Source organism: Ambystoma mexicanum, chromosome 1q (genome assembly GCF_040938575.1).
Source record: "Ambystoma mexicanum isolate Mex_15411 chromosome 1q, UKY_AmexF1_1, whole genome shotgun sequence".
NCBI lineage: Eukaryota > Metazoa > Chordata > Amphibia > Caudata > Ambystomatidae > Ambystoma > Ambystoma mexicanum.
This window is the reverse complement of record NC_090922.1, coordinates 925615169-925637963: the sequence shown is the minus strand read 5'-3', so window position 1 is coordinate 925637963 and position 22795 is coordinate 925615169. Positions and strand designations below refer to the sequence as shown.

At 44.0% G+C, this 22795-nt stretch overlaps 1 protein-coding gene across 1 annotated transcript in view; it reads right to left on the bottom strand.

Annotated features, from left to right (window-relative positions):
* The window catches only part of DPH5 (diphthamide biosynthesis 5), an 843469-nt gene that overhangs the window by 535550 nt on the left and 285124 nt on the right, over positions 1-22795 (bottom strand). The window contains exon 3 of the mRNA XM_069641565.1: positions 11578-11686. Coding sequence (XP_069497666.1) covers positions 11578-11686 — 109 coding nt within the window. The remainder of the gene's footprint in view (positions 1-11577; positions 11687-22795) is intronic.

The window sequence follows — 22795 nt, the reverse complement described above, 5'->3', positions numbered from 1 at the left end:
GAAGCAGCAACATGAATCCTAACACTATTTGAGAAATATTTACTGACATGATCAGGGGATAGTCATTTGATGGGAGCAATTTACAAATACACACTAAACAGGTGGAGGATCCCGCGCAAAGAAGATTCATGGCGAGTTGGGAAGGGGCAGCAGGCCAACTAATAGAAGAGACGGATTGGCAAAGACTGTGGGCCAATGTTCCCAAACTCACTAGGTCTCTTCAAATCCAGGACATATGGGTAAAACGTATGATACAATGGCACCTAACCCTGGTAAAAATCCACAGAATTTACCCCGCAGTGTCCAACTTATGCTGAAGAGAATGTGGAATGGAGAGATCCTGGAGCCATGTATGGTGGGAATGCCCACGCGTTCAAGCATTCTGGGGGGTAATACAAGAGGCAGTGGAGGAGACCCTGGGGGGTGGGGGGAACAGAGGCTTGGCAATGACAGGCCTGGGTGGACATTTGGATGAATTGCCCTCGAAATCAGAACGCAAAGTATACGTGAACCTAATGATGGCTGGAACGCTGTCACTAGCCCAAAAATGGAAAACGAAGGACCCTCCAACTGAACACGAATGGGTGGGTAAAGTGTGGATTATTGCAGCGCTGGAATGGGTCTATTACTCTCTACAATGAGATCATAAAGGATACCTGGCTGACTGGTTGCTGGTGCTGGGGCTCCTACAGAAGGGAGCCAGGGCGGCCTGGAGCCTGAAGAGTACGAAACTTTTGGGACTATAGTAAACACTTGGACGTAAAAAGAAGGAACCCCATCATATCAAAGAGGTCTAGGACACAAAGGTGGAGGAGGTTATGGAATGAAGAGGGCAAGGGACAAACGAAGGATGAGAACCGGGGTGAGGGGAGGGGAGGGAAGCGAGAGGTAAGGAGAGGAGGTTGTGTTTTTGTTGAAATGTTTGTTCGAAAAATGTCAATAAAAAGTTACATAGAAAAATAAATATCTATTTGCCTGTGTTTTCAACCTTTCTGACTGTTGGGTGTGAGCACATCTGCCGCACAATATGTCTGCTCAGTTTCTCATTGCCCCGTTCCTTTCCAATGGGGAGACCTTTGCCTAGACCTCAAGCTAACGACTCAGTCCGTAGGCCCCAGACCCTGCCGAGACACCCAGTCACACATGGGGTTGAAGGGACCACCAAAATGTCCCACCCAAGACCAGGTACAAACCAAACCTGCTGCACTTCGTCTGTCTTCTACAGCAACCAGTCTCCTCCTATACTATAGCAATCAAGGGCCCCTGTATATGGCAACAGGCAAATGTATGCATTACATGTCCACCCGCTTTAGTGTAATAATTTACAATGTTATGTTTGCATTTGACCCTGGGTTCACATTCACTCAATCCGGGTATGCAGCATACTACGGAAGTTACTTCATTTGCAGGGATAAGGCTTGTGCATGGTTACCCATCAACTGGGGAGGGAGCAGTTACCCGAGATATATCTTGCCTGCAGTACGCCACACCCCCACTTTTCCCACTCTACCCTGCTCAAAGAGAAAAACGGATTGGGAGTCGGAGTGAGGTACCTGATACCATCCCTTGGGGTCAAAATAAAGCAATGAGTCTGCCTGGTTCTTTGAGTCATGGATTGTAGGATTGTTGGGGCCGCTAGGAGCGTCTATTGAGCAAATCCTCCTAATAGTTGTGATCATACTCCCTGGGTTGTCCTGTCTGTCCACGGTATGTAAATGCTTCTGTCAACGTGCACTCAGCTCCTGTTCAGATCTTTCACAAACTGCTCAAGTAATGTACTTACTGCCAGGTTACTCACGATACAATTTGTTATACCATGTCTGTATGCAAAGTATGCACTATTCAAAAAAGTGTGCAATTAGACTCGAGATAAGGTTTCATAGGAGAGGACTATGGGGGAAAGAAATTGAAGGCATGATCATATAAGTACCCCAAGGTTACCCTACCATTGTGTGATAGTATATTCTGTTTGTCATTTACACCATGTTCAAACCACTGTCTCTATCCGGCAATAAAGGTAGACGTACACAGCACTTCACATGTCGCACATCTCTTAATAATGCTCGCCTTCACTGTTCACGCTACTGACACACATCCGTTTTGGCATAATTAAGTATGTTCCCTGCTCTCACCTTTTAGTGAAAGACGGCTTTAGCTGGCGGATGTTGTCATATTACTAGACCTTTCGTCTGTCCCAAGGCGAGTGTGAAGCTTTATGGAGTATACTCACCTTGAAGAAATAAATGCCTTGCACTGTGCTGCTTTTACTGATAACACTAATACGCACTGCCAAGTGCAGCTGGCATCAAAAGTCTATACAAGGAGAGTTTGTCTCGGTCAGCAATTAAAGTTGCAAGGTGTGACCATGCTAGGCTAAGACCAACCACCCCGCCCCCCCTTCTATTGACACTCATGTGTTCCTATAAGAGGTCTGGAGCGAGGAGGGAGGGGGGGTTCATTTGCGCCGAAGTCTCGTGTTGCTATTGGTTTTGTCTGCTCACTGCTTAACTAATAGTGTTCATCAATCCACCGGAATCGTGAGTGGTGGTTATTTTCCACTACACGCTTGTACACAAAGATTAACCTGCTATCATTTCAAGATTGGCTGAAAAGGCGCTTCCCCTACTTTATCCTTTAGTGCATATTTTTATAAACCCTTCCTCTCAGATGCTTTTTATTAGTTTTGTCTGAAAGTGCGCAAAGTCAACTGTGGCCAAAATATTACGGTGTAGTGTTGGCTTTTAAATTGCCTTAAGGCCAAAAATGTAACGCGGCTCTCTTTTCCTTTCATGGTATGCAAACATCCAATCTTAGTACATGTAACCAATCTTGCGGTTTACTTTCCAGCACACATGCATCCAATCAGCTGTATTTGTTCTGCGAAGCGTATTCCCCTGTGCAGCCCCCATTTCTTTGGGTAAGAGCCAGTTGCTGTTCCCCATTTTTTCAGTGGAGGCAATGCTTTTTTTGCCCATTGTCATGTCATGAGCAGTTCATCTACCAGTGTAAAACTGGAAGGGGCTGCCTTTCATTGGCGTCTGCCCCTGGAGGTTGTGAAGTACCAGGTAGTTTGCAGGTTTACATCCCAAATCTCACATCCATTATACAGGAATTCACAAACCGTACCAGCACTGTTTTCCAGACCGGCTAACTCTGAGTTATGTGGCCGTGTGGTGTAACACCCGCCAGGTGAGACGTAATGCCACCAGCCGCACACAGAGGTGGAAACACCGGCACCATTACCGCATGGTGCCGGTGTTTCCACTGCCCCCATTCCCGTGGAGTCCTATAGGACTCCACGGGAATGAGGAGTAACGGAATGGCAACTCCGAAATTACCAGACCACCGGGGCTGTAATGCCCCAGTGATTCTGGCAAGTCCGGAGCCGGTAAATCCCCACGAGTCCGGCGGCAGCCTGCCGGTTATACCGGCACGCTACCGCCGGACTCATAATGAGGCCAATGTTTTTACAATGCACTTATCCCCTTGCATCATTTGAAATGTAATTAGTGGCTGTAATATTGTGCTGGAATTCAGGCTGATGCACTCCACGTAATGTCAGTGCTAAAAGCTATTTCCCAGTTGTTTGCGGTTAAAATTACTCATTTCTCCATATGAGGTAAATGGAAATCAATGAAGCTATGCGCTATGCAGGAATTCATCCCTTCATTTACAGCCAACAAGCGGCGTATCCTTGATACTTTGAATGCGGTTTCTACAGAATATGGTGGCATGAAAGCAGCTACTACCCGTTTTATCGCAAGTATGTTGCATGCTTCAACATATGACGGATATGACGTCCTTACGAGAATGAAGGGGCAAGTCAGTTTTGAAGCGTGCCAGATGTTGAACCACCATCTCAGTGTGTGTGTTTATTGAGCACTGCCTTCCCATAGTCCACATAACAATTGGCGACACGTGGTTCTACTGTGCACACTGCCGGGATTCCATAACTTGGCTCCTGCGCTGTGGTAGAGGTGGACGTCACACGCATGGGGTCGCGCATCATACTGCATCCCTTCCAGCAGTGCCGCCCGCCATGTCGGCATGCTGTCAGGGTCAGTGGAAGGCTCTAGAAAGTTACCGGCTACCGGCTGGTGTACAGTGCCCTCATGACAGGGGTGGCTGGATCTGAGTGTTGCAGAGGTTGCCACATTCAAGGTACGTGGTCCAGGGCACCGTGTACATAGCTACTCCCATAAGGAGTGCTCGGGCAGCAAGTGTTACCTATACCTGGTGAAAATATGTGGAGACCAAGGCATGCCGTCCTTGGAGCCAGTTCTGATGGCGATGTAGCAGGTGTGGGGTGGCAGGGCAGGTAGCCATATCAGAACAACCTGCTGCGCCACTGTCCTTCTATAATGGTCCAGTTCCAGAACTTGATATTGCTGGCTGCATCCCATTCATCTCGATAGGCTTTATGGTGTGAATGGCTGGATAGGATTTTCGCAGCTGCTAGGGTGAAGGATGATGCCACGAAGTGATCAATGATGCCGTTTTATGCCAGTATCAAAGTCCATAGGCTTTGCAAAACCCTTCCTCAAGGGGATAGCTCCTTCACAGACATTAGTGCGGCCCTGACTAACTACTTCACACCCATGATCAATATAGACAGAGTGACTTCATGTGCGCCAGGCGCAGCAGAGCCTAACAGAGTCACTGGATGCGTTTCACACCAGGCTAAGGCAGCTTGCTTCCACACGTGCATTCACAGACAAAGAAGGGGAGATACGGGGCCAGGACTTTCAGAAATGTTTCTCTTCCCAGTTGAGAAAACAAATATTAAACTAACCCGGATTTCCCCTCCTAAGGATACATGAACTAGGCCGAGAGCACAAGAGCAGCACATATGGAAGATGTCATCAAGGTATTAAAGCTTGAGGTGGCACACGCCCTAAAACCGATAAATCCCCAGGAGCTCAAGGGGGGAGAGGCAAGGTGAGGTCGAGACATGCTCCCCCCCATCAAAAGCAAGCAGTGGCAAAGACCTCCTGTGGGCAATGCGGGGTGCACATCTGCATGCTCAATGTTGCCAAGCAAATGGCTGCCAATGTGGATGGTGCGGAAAAGAAAATGGCCTTGCAAGCATATGCAGGGCAGTATGGCTGCCACCTCCACCACAAAGACTGTCGAGTCAAGGGAGAGGACGCCCAGCCTGAGTTGTAGTGGTATCATAACAGCTACTGGAAGCCGAAGTTATAGATGACTCCTGGAAATCGAAGTTATAGATGACCTTTTCGATGCAGAAGACCGAACTCTGCAGTACAGATTCTATCAACCAATGACCCGGTGCTCATTGGCACGTGAGCTGCCGTTAATGTGATGCCCACAGAAAAGTTTCACAAAATGTCACCTTTATCGACATTGGCGACTCCCAGAATACGCATCTTCAGGAACGGAGGTAAGCGCCCTCTACTGTTGTAAGGAGCGCATATGATGCATGATAAGGAGACCATTTTTTTTAATGTCACCAGAAGCAACTGATACCCTGCTGAGCTGCCACACTGCTAAGGATTGGGGATTAGTGCATTTTACAATCAGCGTATATACAACTGACGTTGAAAGTTTGAAGGTGGAATTCCGGGAGTTGCTGCAGGGTGCAAGGTGCCCGAGGGTAGAGGAAGTACATCTACATATTAGCGAGACAATTCAGCCGGTGGCTCCGCAACATCGCTGCTCTTTCACTTTGGAAAGAAGGTGGAAGAAGAGCACACAAGGTTGGAAAAAGATGTTATTATTGAGAGTTGATGGCCCAATGGCATGGGTCTCCACAACAGCACTTTCAGCCAAGCCCAAACAACCAGAAGCAGATCAGATCAGCATCAACATGCAGAGCCCAAATCATGCAAACGAGAGAAAATGTCACCTGACACTTTTGATGACATCCTGGCCGACCTGCACAGGGCCAAAGTATTATCCACTATCGATTTACGGTCTGGTTTCCACAAAATACCACTGCACTGGGATTCGAGAGCTATTACAATGTTTCCATCCCACATCAGAAGATAGATAGAAAAGGCTGAGCTTTGGTGTATCGTCAGCAGCTGCAGTATTTCAGCATACAGTGAGAGGAGTGCTTGCAGGCCTTGATGGTGTGAAAAGTGAGAACAACAATGTATTGATACATTCCACAACAGGAAAAGAACGTGTGAAATGTGTAAAAGCTGTATTTTAGAGGCTGTACCAAAAGGGTCTCACCCCTTTGCCAGCAACGCCCACAGAGACATGTTACTCGCAGATTGAGCAGCAGGCTCTAGCCGTGCTGTGGGGTTGCCGTCATTGCCAATCTTGCAGGGCTCAGTAGCGTCTGCACCTGAGGCTGGAGCGAGGGATGGAGTGATAGGTGCTGCAACTGCAAGATCATGGGGTGCAGGATCACGGGGCGACTCTCAGATTTGAAGCAAGAGCGATGAATCCTGCAGATAACATATCACTGCATCCAACTGCGTCGAAGATGGGACTCACAGAGATGGGCGTGAAGACCGAAGAAATGTTAAATATATCCCCAGTGCTGCAGTTCCAAACTCCAAGTTGCTCAAATATAAATCAGATGCCACATCTCAACAAAGAGGTATGCAAATGGTAGTGAAACAGCTGAGAGGTGGAGAATTGTAGATGCTACTGGCGATTATCGTCATTGCACACGAGAAACACACGTGTTCATGAATGGACTATGAGAGTCTGAATGGAGCTGTCCACCGGAATGGAAGGGGATGGAGTGCTACTGAGGGGCACCAGAATTGTCATACCCCCAACATTAAGAGCACAAGCCATAGCTAGTGCGCACATGGGACACCAAAGGCGAGCAAGAGTAAGGCCTGCCTGCGCAAAAAGGTATGGTTTCCAGACCTTGAAAATAAGTGGACGCAATGATAGTGAGTTGCTAGTGGTGCCAGGAGATCCAGAAAGTCCTGAGAGCGCCCTTAATAGAGTCAACAGAGAGAAAAAAAACATAAGCAGGCTCCTGCCATAAACATACCAAATCATTAAATCACACACATTGTGACGGTAGCCAAAACATTCTTACATCACAGCAACATAATGGTTAGTGCATTATTTTATTGGCAGCATTAACTCTAAAATCTTTCATGCTCATCATGCATTTGTACAAACATTAAATTCATCACATATACCATACAGTGGGTTTAACTACACAATGTCCTCCATTCTATTCCGACCAAGGGGCCTCTCTCATCAGGTCTCCTTTACCTCCATCCCCATTTCTGTCCCTACGCTTATGTGCAGCATATTGAGGTATTAATTTCAGGCAGGTGTATCATTTGAAAACCCCATTCCTAGGGCATACACAATGAAAACAGTGCTAGTGCTTGGCTCATAGCGAGATTAGCGCAAACCATTTAAAAATCTACATAATCAAATACAAACAGTAAAAGAAGGCACTTGTCGAACATAAAAAAACATTCACGAATATAAACAGTAGTTGTTCACAGATTTAGTCATTCATTTCTATCGATTTCACCTATAAATTATCACACATTGAGATCACAGTATATCTGTTTTGCGATAAGGGTATTACCATCCCAGAATGCACTTTAAATTCAACAATACCTAAATATGGCCTGGATACCCAGTAAATACTATTGAACGCTCAGAAATTTGTGCAAATTAGATTTTGCATACTATCCATTAAGAATAGACATAGTAAAAAGATGCCCATCAATTATGGTGGACATAAATCGCGTTACTTATGTCTACTCAATAGAATAGTGTACAAAGGCTAACTTGTGCATGTTTTCAAGCTTTCATGTGTATTTGCTAGGTGTATGAGCCATATTTAAGTTTTCGTTGTGAATTTACAGTGCATTTTTTCACCATGTAAAAATGTGCTGTAAATTCACCAACCATACTTAAATATTATCTGCACACCAAGGAGTAATAGAATGTTTTATTTCAAATAGAAATTCATAAACATTGGTCAAATTATACAATACATAACAAATATGCAATCCATCCCTACCTAAAATAACAAATCAACACGAACAATCCGAATTTGCATAAACATTCCATAAGGAAGAAGCCATCTAAGTAATTGAATGTCATCAATACAGCAGTATTAATTCCATTGTGTGTTACAAAAGCACTACATTAAAAGAAAAAAGAAAACACCCATGTTTTCACACAACCTAAAGCATCAGTTTTGACATCGGATTGCCCTAATCTGCAGATCATGCAAACAAGGCAACATTTTACTTTTAAAAGTCTATGGTTTTGCACACTATCGCGTTAATTCAAGACATAGCAACACTAGATTCTTTTTACTATGTCTATTCACAGTTTAATGGTGTGCATATGCTAACTTCTACATGTTTGTAAGCTTTCCAATGTGTTTGATAGTTATATGGGTCATATTTAAGCACTCCGAATTTACAGCACATTTTCAGATGGTGTTATTGTCACCTCAGAAAATACACCATCAATATCTAATTATGGCCTGTATATTTAATAATTACTTATGAATGCTTACAAATGCCTCCAGGTGAGGGTGTGCACACTACTGGGATGTATCCTGGACAGAGTTTACAGGGACATATGTTTTCAGTACAGCATCATCATGAAAGATTTACAGAATTCTGGCATATATTGCCGGTGCAGCATCATGAAAGGTAGGAATGCAGTTATATATTTTGGAGGCAGCCAAGGAATCATGAAAGTGTTACAGTGGAAATTATGACATATACTGTGCTCACCGGCATCATGAACGTGTTTTACAGTCAGAATTCTGGCATACAGTGCAAGCACAGGCATCATGAAAGGTGTACAGAGACAATGCCCCTTATGTTCAATCTCTATATTTAACCGCTATTGAGCATTTTTAGATTTATCTGAGAGTTATTAATTCAGCAGTCTCTTATCACAGCGCAGGTCAATGCATTGAGGAAGTGGGAAAATGGATGTCCCAAAATCGACTGTAGCTAAACCCTAACAAAACTGAGGAGATTCTACTTGGTCTTAAACACCTCTACCTCTTAGCAGAGTAAGCTAAGTGCCCCCCACCTGTGTATCAGACACATCATAACGACAATAAACCATCACATGCTCTTGTACTTGACAAATTCCCTTTCTCATGACTTGGGGCTTGTGATAAACTAAAGTAAATCAGCTAAAGTACGTGCACAATCCATTCAATTTTTTTGTTTCGTTATAGATTCTCCACAGTGTGTTCTTTTGTTGCTGGACAGCAGGTTAAACAGGAATCAAAAACATGCTCAAAGCAAGCAGTCTTGTCCCATGGGAATGCGGGACAGGGTGGAGGAGATGCTATCCTCCTCAATTCAGGCCATATTTCCAGAGCCCCTTCATTAGATAGCTCTATAAAGGCTGAAAGCAAAAAGTCATTAAAAATATGGCTGCTGTAACCAGTTGATAAAAATGTTTCCCATAGGCGAGAGAACTTCTTTGGTGGCTGAAGCATTTGAAAGCCTGGAGCACATGAGAATCTTCACAAACTTCCCAGACAATTTTATAATCAGGTGCCGACCTGGGTTGGGTAGCAAGAAACAGGAGGAAAATGAGCAGAACAGGAAAGGCCTCTTCACATCAATTTTCAAGAACTCATGGCAGGGTCTGTTGTGTTAAAAAGTCTACAAAAGGGCAAGCAAATTGTTGAGCCCTCTTTAGAATGGAAAACATCTGGGCAGTGAGACCTGAATCATTTGGGAGGACTGGAATTCAAGGGTCTGGAAAAGTAAGTATTTTTAACAGGAATATTCCTATCCATGAAGAATATATTCAGGGTATTTTTAATGCTGTAGAATGGAATTCCAGATTTCTTCAAGACCGAAGCAAAAGGATGTTGAATAGAGAACAATTCTTCTCCATTCAGAAGGTTAGTCATGAAGACCTGTTCTAAATTGTCAGCGTCCTCAATTTTTGATTGTTGGCCGATCCCATGGGCGTATGTGTTTTGCACATTTTCCATGATTCAAAGGTTCTCCACCATCAGTGCTGAAAATTGGGGACCTTTTTTCTAGTAGTACTCATCTGGTGCTTTCTGCAGACATCACCAGAATACTACTCACTCATTTTCTCAACTGTTAACAGACCCTTCAGGCAATATCCAATGAAAGGTCCTTAAGTCATGTCTATCACATTTCAGGTCAGCCTAGTCTTTCCCTGGTCTTTTATCAGACATGGGAAATCTACCCATTCAAGTAATTGTGATCCTGTGCATGCTCGACTGGATTGCAGGTAGGTGTATGGGAACATCACCTCCGCTCATTTTTCTATTTCCCTGTTTAAATAATTTAAAGCATTTAGAATTATACACTGCTGCACGTCCACCTTTACAGATGGTCATATTCTGCTCCAAGGTGACCCAGTAATTAAACTTTCATAAAAAGTTCTTTATGCACCATCAAATTTCAAGTTCATCCGAAACCCAGAAATTCAGAGTTAGGGAATGTGAAGTTAATTTTTCATCTGTTCAAGTCTTGGCCCTTCAACGACAACCTTTTATTACAATTATTTTAACAGTTATGTGGTAACTATGATACGCTGATATCCATCAGGAATTTGACAATAGAGTTTTCTCCTGAAGGGTTTACGTTTCATTTCACGACGCACTAAAGTCATGTCCACATCTCTCGTTCCCAGAGAAGTTGCTTTGTGCAATGCCTCAAATATTAGGGAAGAAACAACATCCTTTAGCGTCTCTTCTGTTGATTTCCTGTGCACAGTCTGCCCAGGTTGTGAAGGGTCTCCCCTCCAGTGCGCCTGTACGCTGCGTCGCCTGTGCCTACGTCCTTATTCCACGCCCCTGAGGCTGTGCGCCGTCTCCAGCACCCTGTGCTTGTGTGCCGTCTTCCCCATCTCTGAGGGTCATATGATGCATTTGTTACACATTAGCACCAAGACTGTCAGTGTTGAGACACACACTTAGCCATAATGTCAATATGTCTATTTTCACTTCCAAAGGAAATTAGTCTGATCTTCCTGTCAAGCAAATCATAAAATAAATAGTTTCACCATATTGATAGGCAAACTATGGAATTCGATACCAAAGGCATTAAGAACGACAGAAGATCATCTAACCTTCAGAAAACGACAGAAAACCTGGCTATACAATTCATGGAGACCAGCATAAAAAAAAACACCTTGTACAAACCATACCGCAAACAAAAGGCAACCATAGGACAGTACATACACTGAAACCAACAATAAAAGAAGCACTAACTACTAACCAACCCTGCTCCTTGGCTCCTCTCCTGCATACCTCCTACGCACCACACACACGTCCATTGGGCTAGCCTTGAAGCACACAAAACACACAAGCCACACACCCAACAAACTGCCACAAATAAACAACCCAGACACTGGACGTTGCCCCTTCGGACACAATAACCCCAGTGCACAAAATCAAAGGACACTCAAAAAGCAGACGCCAGTTTCTCGTGGTATTGCAAGCACCAACATAAGAGCCCAACCTCTATCCTCCATCTCTTCCCCCACAACCAACCATGCCCTATTTCTTGTCGAACCACATGGGTGCCTGAAGACCATGCAAATGGTAGCGGTGCACGGAATGAATCAACATAACATATTGACTTAAGAAGTTACCTGCAGGCCACAGCATCCCACAGCATTCATTATGGAGGCATTATGAATAACCCGGTAAGGAATCCCAGCTTTCGCTGCACGTAGGACAAGATCAGTGTGGGTCGTCGCCCTGTGGTAAAGTGAGATTACAAGCACATCTTAATATATTGTAGTTTAAGAAGGTAAGACACGTTAACTTTCGTCCTAGTATGCAAAATTAAATTCACAAAATGCCCTAGTCTGCCTTTTTTCAAATACTTTCTGATAGAGCGATTGCTCATCTTTTCCTCCTGTGTGGGTTGTGTGATAAAACGTGGCGAGTAAAACTCAGCAGTTGTGTAGATAGGGCTGCGTTTTGCTTGTGAATGGCAGGAAAGGACTTGTGAGTGTTAAGTTATCGGCCTCGCTGGGCCTAGACTCCCATTTCACCACCTCTGGTTTCTTATCAGAAAGTTAAAATTACCATACCATGTTGTGTTTCCCACCGTCGAGTTGTTTTGCCAGCGACTGTGAAGGAAAAGTGCCCATTGTTTAACTAACACCTGCAAAGACATCTGTGGGGTAGCAATTATGAGAAACCGAAAGGGGCGCCACTCCGACATTCCAACAATGGCGTTTTCAGCCCACAGATTGGACATTTGTACAGTATAACACAGTACAAACAAAACCTACCAGGATTTGATGTTTCCTGGCGAAAAAAGGGAATAACATTGTTCCCTATAGGTTTTAAACTTTATAGGTTAGTGTGAATACAATTGCCCTAATTAAACTTTCATCCCCCCACTGCGTAGATGATTTAGTGAAAAGCAGTCCGTGCACGGAGGTGAAATGGAAAATAGGAATGACACTGTGGAGACCTAACATTTCAACTTCTGGCTTCACACATTTATCAGCGCGAGCCATTTCCTGTCTGCCACACAGCACAATGTTATATGTTTAAGCATACAGCAAAACATGGCCTTTCTATTCTAATATTTACTTTTGCGGTACCTTCGCTAATTATACATGCATAAAATAAGCATTTTGAGCGGCCGAGGGACAAAATACGACATAAACTCATTTTAGTGTGTCAGAGGGCCATGAATTATTTATCGCACATGCTCCTAAAAAACAGAAACAAATTATTACAACCACATTCAGAGAAAGGGATGAGCAGAAAGACAGAAAAAGGGTTACAAATGATTTACTGAAAGTCAATTGAGGTAAATAACTATACCATTAAATCCACACTGACTTACAAAATAAAATACAAGAATTGGGAAAGCAAACTGTTTGGCTTTGCTAAACTGATCAGCATCGGTTGCCAGGCGCCGTCCCAGATACCAGTCAACCATATTAAAAGGGCAGGTTCCATGGCAACAAGAGGCATAAGAGGAATGTAGACTCCTTGTGCACACTCCGCTACAGCCACCAGTGCCTTTCGGTGTGCACGGTCTGGTGCATGCTGCTCTCAAACTACCTTGGTTTCCCCTGTTTGGTACTAAAATGCTTTGGTGGTGCCAATGTGTCACCAATGAGCGAAAATGATGTAGACTGCATGGCTCAAGTCGAGGGTACGCCCAGGTGGACGGCGTCTGCCCACTCTCCCCCCAGTTATTTGCCTGTGTGTAAAACGAGAATCATTGTCCACGCCGACCTTCAGGGAAGTCATTTGGGGTTTCCAGGCGTCGAAACTGCGACCCCTGATGTCTCCCATGGTACCCCTCTGATCTCCATTGCTACCCCTAAAAAAAAAAAAAAAAATTTTTAAAGGGCCCTTTGTTTCTGGAGTGGCTGGCTTTCTTGTTCAGGCCTCTTAAAAAAATCAGGGGTTTCACAAGTGTAACACTTTGAGCAGTGACCCAAACCAAGAAAGAATAGTAATAACAAATAGTCTTTCTGGAATTCTATACAATAATCGCTAGACTCATTAAAGGTTTATGTTAGGCACACTTCAGAGGGTGAGTCAATGATTTAGTCTGTTCTTAAACAACTCAATTTCACAATGCAGACATAGCATGTTTTTTTCTGCCGTTGTCTCTGATAGAATCATCACAAGACATTCCATCGCAGTGTCCTCGGTCACTTGACAAAATCATTTTGCCTAAAAGCTTGTGTACAGTGTAGAAATGTTTGACCATAGCACATCAAGTGGCTCTTGATTTCATTGTATCACAATGAATGCTTTGTCATAATGTGTATATCTTTCCTATCTCCATGGTAAGCTGTTCAGGATGTTTGTTTGCATGTATAAGGTAACGAGTTCTATTGAGACCAGAATCACATGCACGGTAAGTGTGTACAAGGTAAATTTATTGAGTTCAGACGGAGCAAGTGACAGGCTCCACTCCAACCACTGTTTGGTTCCAGAACCTGAAGAGGTTCTGGAACCTCATTGAAAGCAAACAAGAACTAAATACAACACATCTCCCTCCTTATAGCAAAACACATAACCACAACTTAATTACAATAAACGTCTTTGAACCTAATTGGCATTTTCTTGATCCTTCCTTTTTGTTGGTCCATAATCTGATCATTCAATTCTGGCACCCTGTTATGCACAACCTCCTTTTCCAGAGCATCATTCTCCACAACCTCCTTTTCCAATTCCAATCCACCACTCATCCCTGCACCATTCATGACCAACCTCCCCTTGGACCAAACCTCTCTACCCTCCACAATCACCACGCCACCGCGAATGGCTGTAATTCTCTTGGGACCCAAGAACTTACTCTCCAAACTTTTAGGCCCAAATCTGGGGTTCTTTATCTCAACACTAGGTGCCCAACAGACCACTCCTGCAATTTGACTTTAGCTGCATCATCGAAACTGCTCTTATACTGACACTGAGCCTTTTGTGATCAGGATCATAACCTCATTGCAGTCTACATCTACACCTCCAGATAACCCCAACCACCCTGGGCACAACTTAGTAGCTGGTTGGCGCCCCTTCAATGATACGAATGGTGAGACCTTGGTGACAGAATGGGGAAGTGGGGCAATAACTCCATACCATTACTTTTAAAACTTCCAACCAGGACAACCCAGCCCTCAGCGCCAGCTGTATACCTCCCTTAAAGAATCTGTTGGCCCGCTCTACCAGCCCGTTTGCTCTAGGGTGGTACAAAGCTGTCCTCATGTGACTTATTCCAAACGTTGACAAAAACACCTTCATCTTCTCAGAACAAAACTGGACCCTGTTGTCCGTAACATTCTCAGACGAAAACCCCTCTCTGTAAAACACAACCTCAAAAAACGCTAATAGTTCACCTGTGGTAGCTTCCCATGAATGATAATCAACCATGACCACCACAAACTTGACACCATCTCCCAAACCTTGGATGGGGCCCATAAGATCCACCGACACTTTTTTCCAAGGTTCATCCGGCACCTGTACAGGCAAAAGGGGGGTCTCCCTCACCACCTTACTCTTGTCGCAAAAAGCATATTCCCTGCATTGATTGACCTTCCTGTCCACTTCACCATCCATTCCCAGCCACCAAAGCGTTGGCCTCAGCAACCTCTTTGTTTCACTCATGCCTGGATGATGGGCAATGCTTATCAGCTTGCCTCTAACTCCTTCAGGAGGAATGACTTGGGAACCCCGCCTAAGTCAACCCCCATCTTCAGACAAGCACAATTTGTTCCTAACTTTAAAATAGCGATCAAAGTTCCTATCCATATCCTCTTTCCTTGGCCACCCACTTATTCTTCACAGCGTGACCAGTGTCATATCCTCCTTGTCCGCCAACACCCACTCTTCCTTTTCCACAGCGCCACCATCAATGCTGGCAATTATTATTTCCTCCTCCTGTGCAGACCCTGCCGGTTCCCCTGTTTCCTCCACCGGTAACCATGAGAGGCAATTCCGCAACCATGTTCTCCCTCCCCGGAACATAACACATGCAGAAGTTATATCCCTGCAAACCCAACATCCATCTTGAAATCCTAGGAGAACCCCTTGCCCAACCTTTACTTATCATCTGTACCAGTGGCCTATGATCTGTCCTTATCAGAAACTCTTGACCCCACAAGAAAAATATGAAGTGTATCACAGCCCAATACACGACCAGAGCTTCCCTTTCAATCACCGAGTAGTTTCTCTCTGCGCCCCTCAGTGGTCTTGAGGTGAAGGCAATCACGTGTTCTTCCTTTCCTACATCAACATGCAACATTGAGGCCCCTAGTCCCAACAAACTTGCATCCACAGACAGCAGTCTTCCTACCGCTCACAAATCCCCCCTCACCCGCCCCCCAAGGATGGCGCGCCTCCAATGCCTTCCTTAATTCTCTCAAAAGCAATCTGACATTCCTTCGATCATCTAAAACTGACACACTTCTTCAACAACTCTCTCAATGGGCAGGAAATTGTGGCAAAGTTGCTTACAAACTTATGGTAAAATTCAGCCATTCCCATAAAGGATCTCAGTTGGTCTTTATCTTGTGGCACAGGAGCCTTCCAAATACCATCCACCAGACTAAGTTTGGGTGCAATACCTTGTCTTGAAATCTTGTGGCCTAAGCACTCCACTTCCCGTAATCCAATCTTGCACTTACTTCTTTGCACCGTTAGACCAGCCTTTCTCAGTCTCCCAAACACAGGCTTCAAAACCTCATGTTGCGCCTCACTCGCAGCGAACACCACTATATTGTCCTGGAATACATCCACATTTGCCATTCCCCCAACACCTCCTCCATCACGCGTTGGAATACAGCGCAGCTGACGCCAAGCCAAAAGGCATGCGCAGGTATTTAAATGTCCCTTCAGGAGTGATGAAGGGCGTGAGGTCCTGGTTTCCTTCGGTTAGTGGCACCTGGTGATACGCCGCTGAGAGGTCGATGACAGAAAACCAGCTGGAACTATCCAACACATCCAAGGCCTCTGAAATAATTGGCAATGTGTGCCTTTCCACCAAGATATTCTTATTGAGTTCCCTGAGGTCTACACACAGTCTCAGCTTCCCGTTGCTCTTTGCTACCAAAACTACTGGTGACAGCCATGCGGTCCCTTTGATCCGTTCTATCACACCATTCCAAAGAAGGCTGTCCAATTCGTTATGCAATTGTTGCCTCACATTAAGTGGAACAGGTCTCACCTTGTGAACTACCGGATGAGCGCTGGGTTTCAATTTAATAAAGTGTTCAAAGTCTCTCTGTTTTCCCAGACCCTCTGAGAACACCTGTCGGCGCATTGGCCTGTATTTTTAATCCCAGCTTCCTTTTTTCTTCCCATTCCAGAAGCAAAGCTCCCTTCCTCGCTACCACAATATCAGCCGGACACTCCCTTCCTTTGTAGTACACCTGTCCTTGGAAACTACCTAGCAAGTCTATTGCGCTCTCTCCATAGCCGCATGGCTGTACCCTAGCGGTAGATAGCTCCCACACATTCCTATGTAACACGTGCGTGAGAGTATCCTCTGATACAATGGTCCATGGGGGTGCTGAATCAACCTTCATTGCCAACTCGCACCTGTCAATCCTGAATTGATCCACAGGGCTGTTTGTTTCTTCCGACAGAGCAGAAATTTAAAAAATGTGGCGTGCCTTACTCTCTTGACTGGATGCACATGGTGTTGAGGAACTTGATGAATCACCATTGTACTCCCTTAGGTCCACCATATTTATAGACGCCTCCTTACACATGTGTGCAAAGTGGCCCTTGCGTCTGCATTTAAAACATTCCACACTCTTGGCAGGGCTAAATGTGCTACTTGCCATGTGTCTAGGTTTTCCGCACCTGAGGCACTTCTGTCCCCTCCACTCTTTCCTTGGGCCCGGGTCGGGTAATCTTTTCTTTTGAACAACTGCACAGACATCCTGCTTCATCTGCTTCCCCACCTTCATCTCTTTCATGTATTGCGTAGTCTGCTCGATGCTTCTCTTGAGTTCCACAGCCTGCTCCAACGACATGTTGTTGGCCAACAATTTTTCTTGGTCTTTTGGATTGTTGGTGCATCTGGCCAACTGGTCCCTGATCAAGGAGTCAGTCAACTCTTCGAAATCACATGTGTGACTCAATGTTCTTAGGGTAGCCACATATGTCTCCACCGACTCAGTACTATCAAGACTTCTCTGGAAGAACTTGTGCCTCTCAAAGGTGACATTTTTCCTAGGTTAGAAATGTTCCTCTATTCTTCTGACTGTCACCGCATAATCATCCAGGTCTCCAGCCCCTTCTTCCACTCTAGTCGATAGACCGTCGAATACACAACTGCCCTCCGGGCACAAATTATGAAGCAACAGGGCTTTCCTCCTAGCTGGAATGAATCTATCCCCTCCTATGGCCACTAAATAATTCTCGAACATCCTCCTCCACCTTTCCCACCTGATGAGGAGTGCCAGGCTCTGCCAGGAAGGGCGAAGGTGGTGGAATAGCGGCAGCCATTTTGGAGATAGTTCTCTGTTCAGTCAATCGCTAGTGAGCTGGGAATGTTGCCGATAGCCTTGGCGGCCTTCAAGTATGTGGGGTGACCTCTGCTCCCTGCAAAGTGTCTCAATATTTTGTTTGATTTACTGTTTTTCACTGGGTTGCCACGCTCCACCTTTAATATGTGTGTGGCTAGAGCCTATGGGCCTCCACAAAATGTCCCTGTGTTTAGATTGATACACTGTCTTTCACTGGGCTGCAGCACACCGTATCTGACTGCAGGGGTCACTCTCCTTGTGATGCGCTGGCTTACCAGGCAACGCGTCACGCTGGGAGGGGCGGGTTGGAGGACTGACTCTCCTTGTGACACGCTGGGTTGCCAGGTAACGCGACACGCTGGGTTGCCAGGTAACATGTCACGCTGAGAGAGGCATGTGGAAGGGCATGCCCACGACCTGCAACTCTTCTGCTGCCCTCGCTCGCCTGCATTGGGATTGCGGCGCGTGCATGCACAGGGCCTGAATTAAGGAGTGTGAGCCTCCGCTGCATCGCTCCCCTTCTGACCTGGCTCCACAACGGCTGCAGTGCCTGTTGCTCCCTTGCTCCACGAGCCTTCCGTCTGTGTTCCTCACAGCCAGCTCACTGAGGGTACCAGGCAGGTGGCCACTGCCAGGTCTGGCTCTCCTCTCCTCCGCGCACTCAGAGACCTCGTCGCCAGTATTGAGACCAGAATCACACGCGCAGTAAGTGTGTACAAGGTAGATTTATAGAGTTCAGACGGAGCAAGCAACAGGCACACAGCCCGGCTCCACTCCAACTACTGTTTGGTTCCAGAACCTGTATAGGTTCTGGAACGTCATTGAAAGCAAACAAGAACTAAATACAACAATTTCGCAGAGTACGGGATGCGGCGAGAGTGCGCTGCTTTCGCTGTGCTACTCTAAATTCTTTAATACACAGTTATGAAACACCCAAATGTTATCTATTTTGCCAACCTTTGAAGCCTGAAAACTAGATCCACGCAGGCTTGATATGTGGACAACTTTGCACCAGACCTGCAGATGAACTGGTCTGCTGTTCAATCTCAGTTACCAGTTTATTGGTTTCCACTGCAGAGTGCAATTTGCTTTCTGACTTTGAGAACATTCAGACATGTAATTGCGCATTTTACTGTAGCTAGTAAAATAGCTAAAGCAGGTAAAATAGCTCAGTGGGCACTGTTACAAGACCAGTTACATGCAGTAGGCAAACATAGGTATCATACACTAGCACAGGGGGTTAAGACAGGTCGTGGATACAGTTTCAGGTGAATGATGTCAAAGTGACAGTGTTTTAGGCAAAAAGCCAGGTTTGACATTGAGGCTAACTGAAGGGGGGAGGGGGGACTTTTTTGGTTTTAATTAGTTATTTACCACCCACCAAACCCTAATGCTACTTTTTTTAAAACACATTTTCAACTTTTCGGCGAAGAGTTACAATCACTGTTAGCAAAATGTATTCTACTGGGTGATATTAATGTACATATGGATGATAAAAGTAATGTTTTAATGTTTTAGTACAAGAATTTATTAATTTGTTCGATATCTTCGGTTTTACTGGTCCCACCCACGCAGCAGGCTATCTATTAGATCTTGTTCATCACTTTAACATGTCACATTTAGAAACTACCATTTCACCAGTAATTTGATCAGACCATGCATTGATATCTTTTTTCATGTTCTATAAAAAGAGAATTAAAATCTCTTACATAGGTTAGTGTAAATAAAAGTGCCCTAATTAAACTTGCATCCCCCCACGCGCTGTTTCGGAAGCCCTGTTTTGTAAGGGCTGTCTGTGACTATTCTGCTAACTCCTTTGGATTTTGCTTCCTTTGGCACAACAGAGTTAGGTGTAAAAAATATCTTATAAGTGGCCAAGTCATTCCCTCCCTATTCAGAAGCCCATATCAACACTGCTGCATGCGCCGTTGGGTGTGTGCGCTGTTTCGGATGCCCTGTTTTGTAAGGGTTGTTTGTGGCTGTCCTGCTAACTCCTTTGGATTTTGCTTCCTTTGGCACAACGGTATGCTCCTAGACCTACGATTATATGGACTTCTAGAATTCTAGTAGGAACGTTGTATTTACGTTGTGTTTTGTTTAACTTGTAGATGTTTTGTGTAAAAAAATCTAAGTGGCAAGCCACTCCCTCTCTACCCAGAAGCCCATATCAACACCGGCACACACGCTGTTGCGCGTGCGCTGTTTCGGAAGCCCTGTTTTGTAAGGGCTGCCTGTGGCTGTCTTGGCAGGGAGGCAGTGAGTATAAATACAATCAACTCTAATTTTTGTGTGAAATAAGAATTTTCTATAACATTGGTCACAAATTGCCACCTTCATACTAGTTCAGATTATTACACAACTTCTCCCCCAAAGGCTAGGCAGCCCACATTAATCCGTCTCTGTTGAAGAGAACAACCGGAACAAGTATATTTTTACGAGTTAAAGCGGACACGCATTCACACAACCCGTTAACTCTTAATTTGACTCGACCCTCTACCTCGAAACACAATTCTAGTGGGAGAGAGGTTACATTTTGTATTCGATCATACGTACACAACTTGCAGATAAATCTCACTGCACTTCAGTCTTGTGAAAGAGAACGCTAATTCGGATACAAGCGAAACAAATTTGTGAGGTAATATGTCCGTGAAAGAAAAAGGGAGTAGGACCATATGGCACACCCTAGTTGTAGGAGTGACTAAGGTTAGGGTTAGATTATGATGTATTAGGTAAGAAGGTAGAAAGAGTAGAAGGTGCAGAGGAGAGAAAGGCAACCTTGACACCTAGGTTGCTCACAATATAACAGAACAAAAATAAGTTCCCAATTTAGGAACTTACGTCCCCTGCACACTTTGTAATATCTGGAAAACCAGACCAAGATTTCTAATAAAGTCGGTAAAGAAACTTTATGGATTAGAGTCTTAATGAAAGTCATATTAGTTTGCAAGTAACAAATTCTCAAAGAAAGACAACATTCAGTGATTTACGGTCACAAGAACCAGTCTTCATATTTTATTCTTGGTGATGGAGCTGTGATAGGCCCAACGCGTTTCGAGTGAAACAGACACTCTTCATCAGGGGCAAGAACAATAATTCTGGGAAGAAATATACATAATATTTATATTAGAGTGTTGTGTAAATACACATGGAAACAAAAAAAACAATTGTAATAAACTCAACACAGAGAGAAAGGTCGTGCGCACTTATTCCATAATTCAATCTCTAGGGTGTTTAGACATGTCTGAGATTAGCTGGGTACAAAAGAAAAGCCAATATATATTCATTCATATAACATTAGAGTTAGGACGCTGATGTTCATTGTTAAGTAAGAAACAATTACCTAATTGACGGTCTGTTGATCAAAGGACCAAAAAATACTGGTTAAACCTAATATATAAAAAAATATATAAAAGATAGATGAAAGGAAAGAGAGAAATCTAACCTTGTGTATTTTCTGTAAAAAGTTCTAAACTAGAACATATGGAAGTCTGGGACGGGAACCGAGTCATTCATGGATGCAGGTGACCCTTTATCTGCAACAAAAAAGTGTATGATAATGTTCTAATCAGTCAGAGGATGGTTTAAAGGACTGAAAACAAGGGGCAACCAATAAAGGTTCACTTACATGCTAAGATTGTCGTCTAAATGGGAGAACCCATCAGAAGGGGAGTTTTGAGACCCTGGGTCAGAAGTTTTTGTAGACTCAAATGCAGGAGACTTAATGCAACTAAATGAAATATCTTTTTAAAAAACATTTTTTAATTTAAAATGATTTAGTTTAAATTTTAAACTTTTCATTTGTCAACTTTTAAGAGTATAGATTTACATCCAAACTAAACTTTTAATCATCATACGATTACACGTAAGAAAAGAAGCAAAAATGAAACACAAGATCAACCAGAGTCCTTATCGTGTGTCAGAGGCACCTCTCTTATTTGTCAAGTTCCAGGATATTTGTTAGAAATGTAACAATTGTGTAGCTACGTTTTTTGTCTTTGTCGGCCAGTATCTTTGCCATCTGGTTTCAGTGTCCATTTGTTGTGCTGAATTCTTGAAATTATCAGGGCAGGACATTCCATGACAATATGTTTCTTGGACTTTCTGATTAAGACAAAAGCGGCAGTATTGTTCTGTGATAATAATTTGTCTTGTTATTGCTAATTTGAATCTCGTGGGGATGGTGTTCAGTTCGATTTTCATAAATGTGTCACTCATTTTTTGATCTGGAAATAGGGTCATGTAAGTCAGGAGTTCAGTGATGGCCCTTATGTCTATTTCACAGTGAAGATTCATTCGATATGTTGCTTTTCCAATTAAGAAATGGATTATTACTGCAACTGAAATGGTTGAAGATGGCAGCTCTATACAAACTGCAATAGATAAATATGTTGTTTCACAATTATCTGATTCACTGGAGTGTACAGTTCATCATGTGTCATCACATTCACTTTCATTCGTTCTGCCTACTCCACGGCAGGCAATCATATGTGCGGGAATAACTCTTAACAAATCAACTGCATACACATCAGAATCCCACAATGGGGTTATTCACAGACACAACTGCAGTAAATAAGATCCCTACAGCAACGAATACTGCTTTGTTGACTTTAGCAAAATTATATGAGGCATTGGATCAGAAAATAAATCACCAGACAATTGTTTTATCACAATTGGCAAATTAGCAAAGAGAATAATGGGAATGGTGACAATCTTAACACAGAGTAAAACATACAAAATATTTAGACATTGTGAGCAAGTGAATCTAGGTTCACAAACCAAGCCCGAAATACAAGTCAGAAAACAGGATAGTGCCTTGTCAGGAGTGGTAACTGACACTGTGGTTAGTAACCATGGA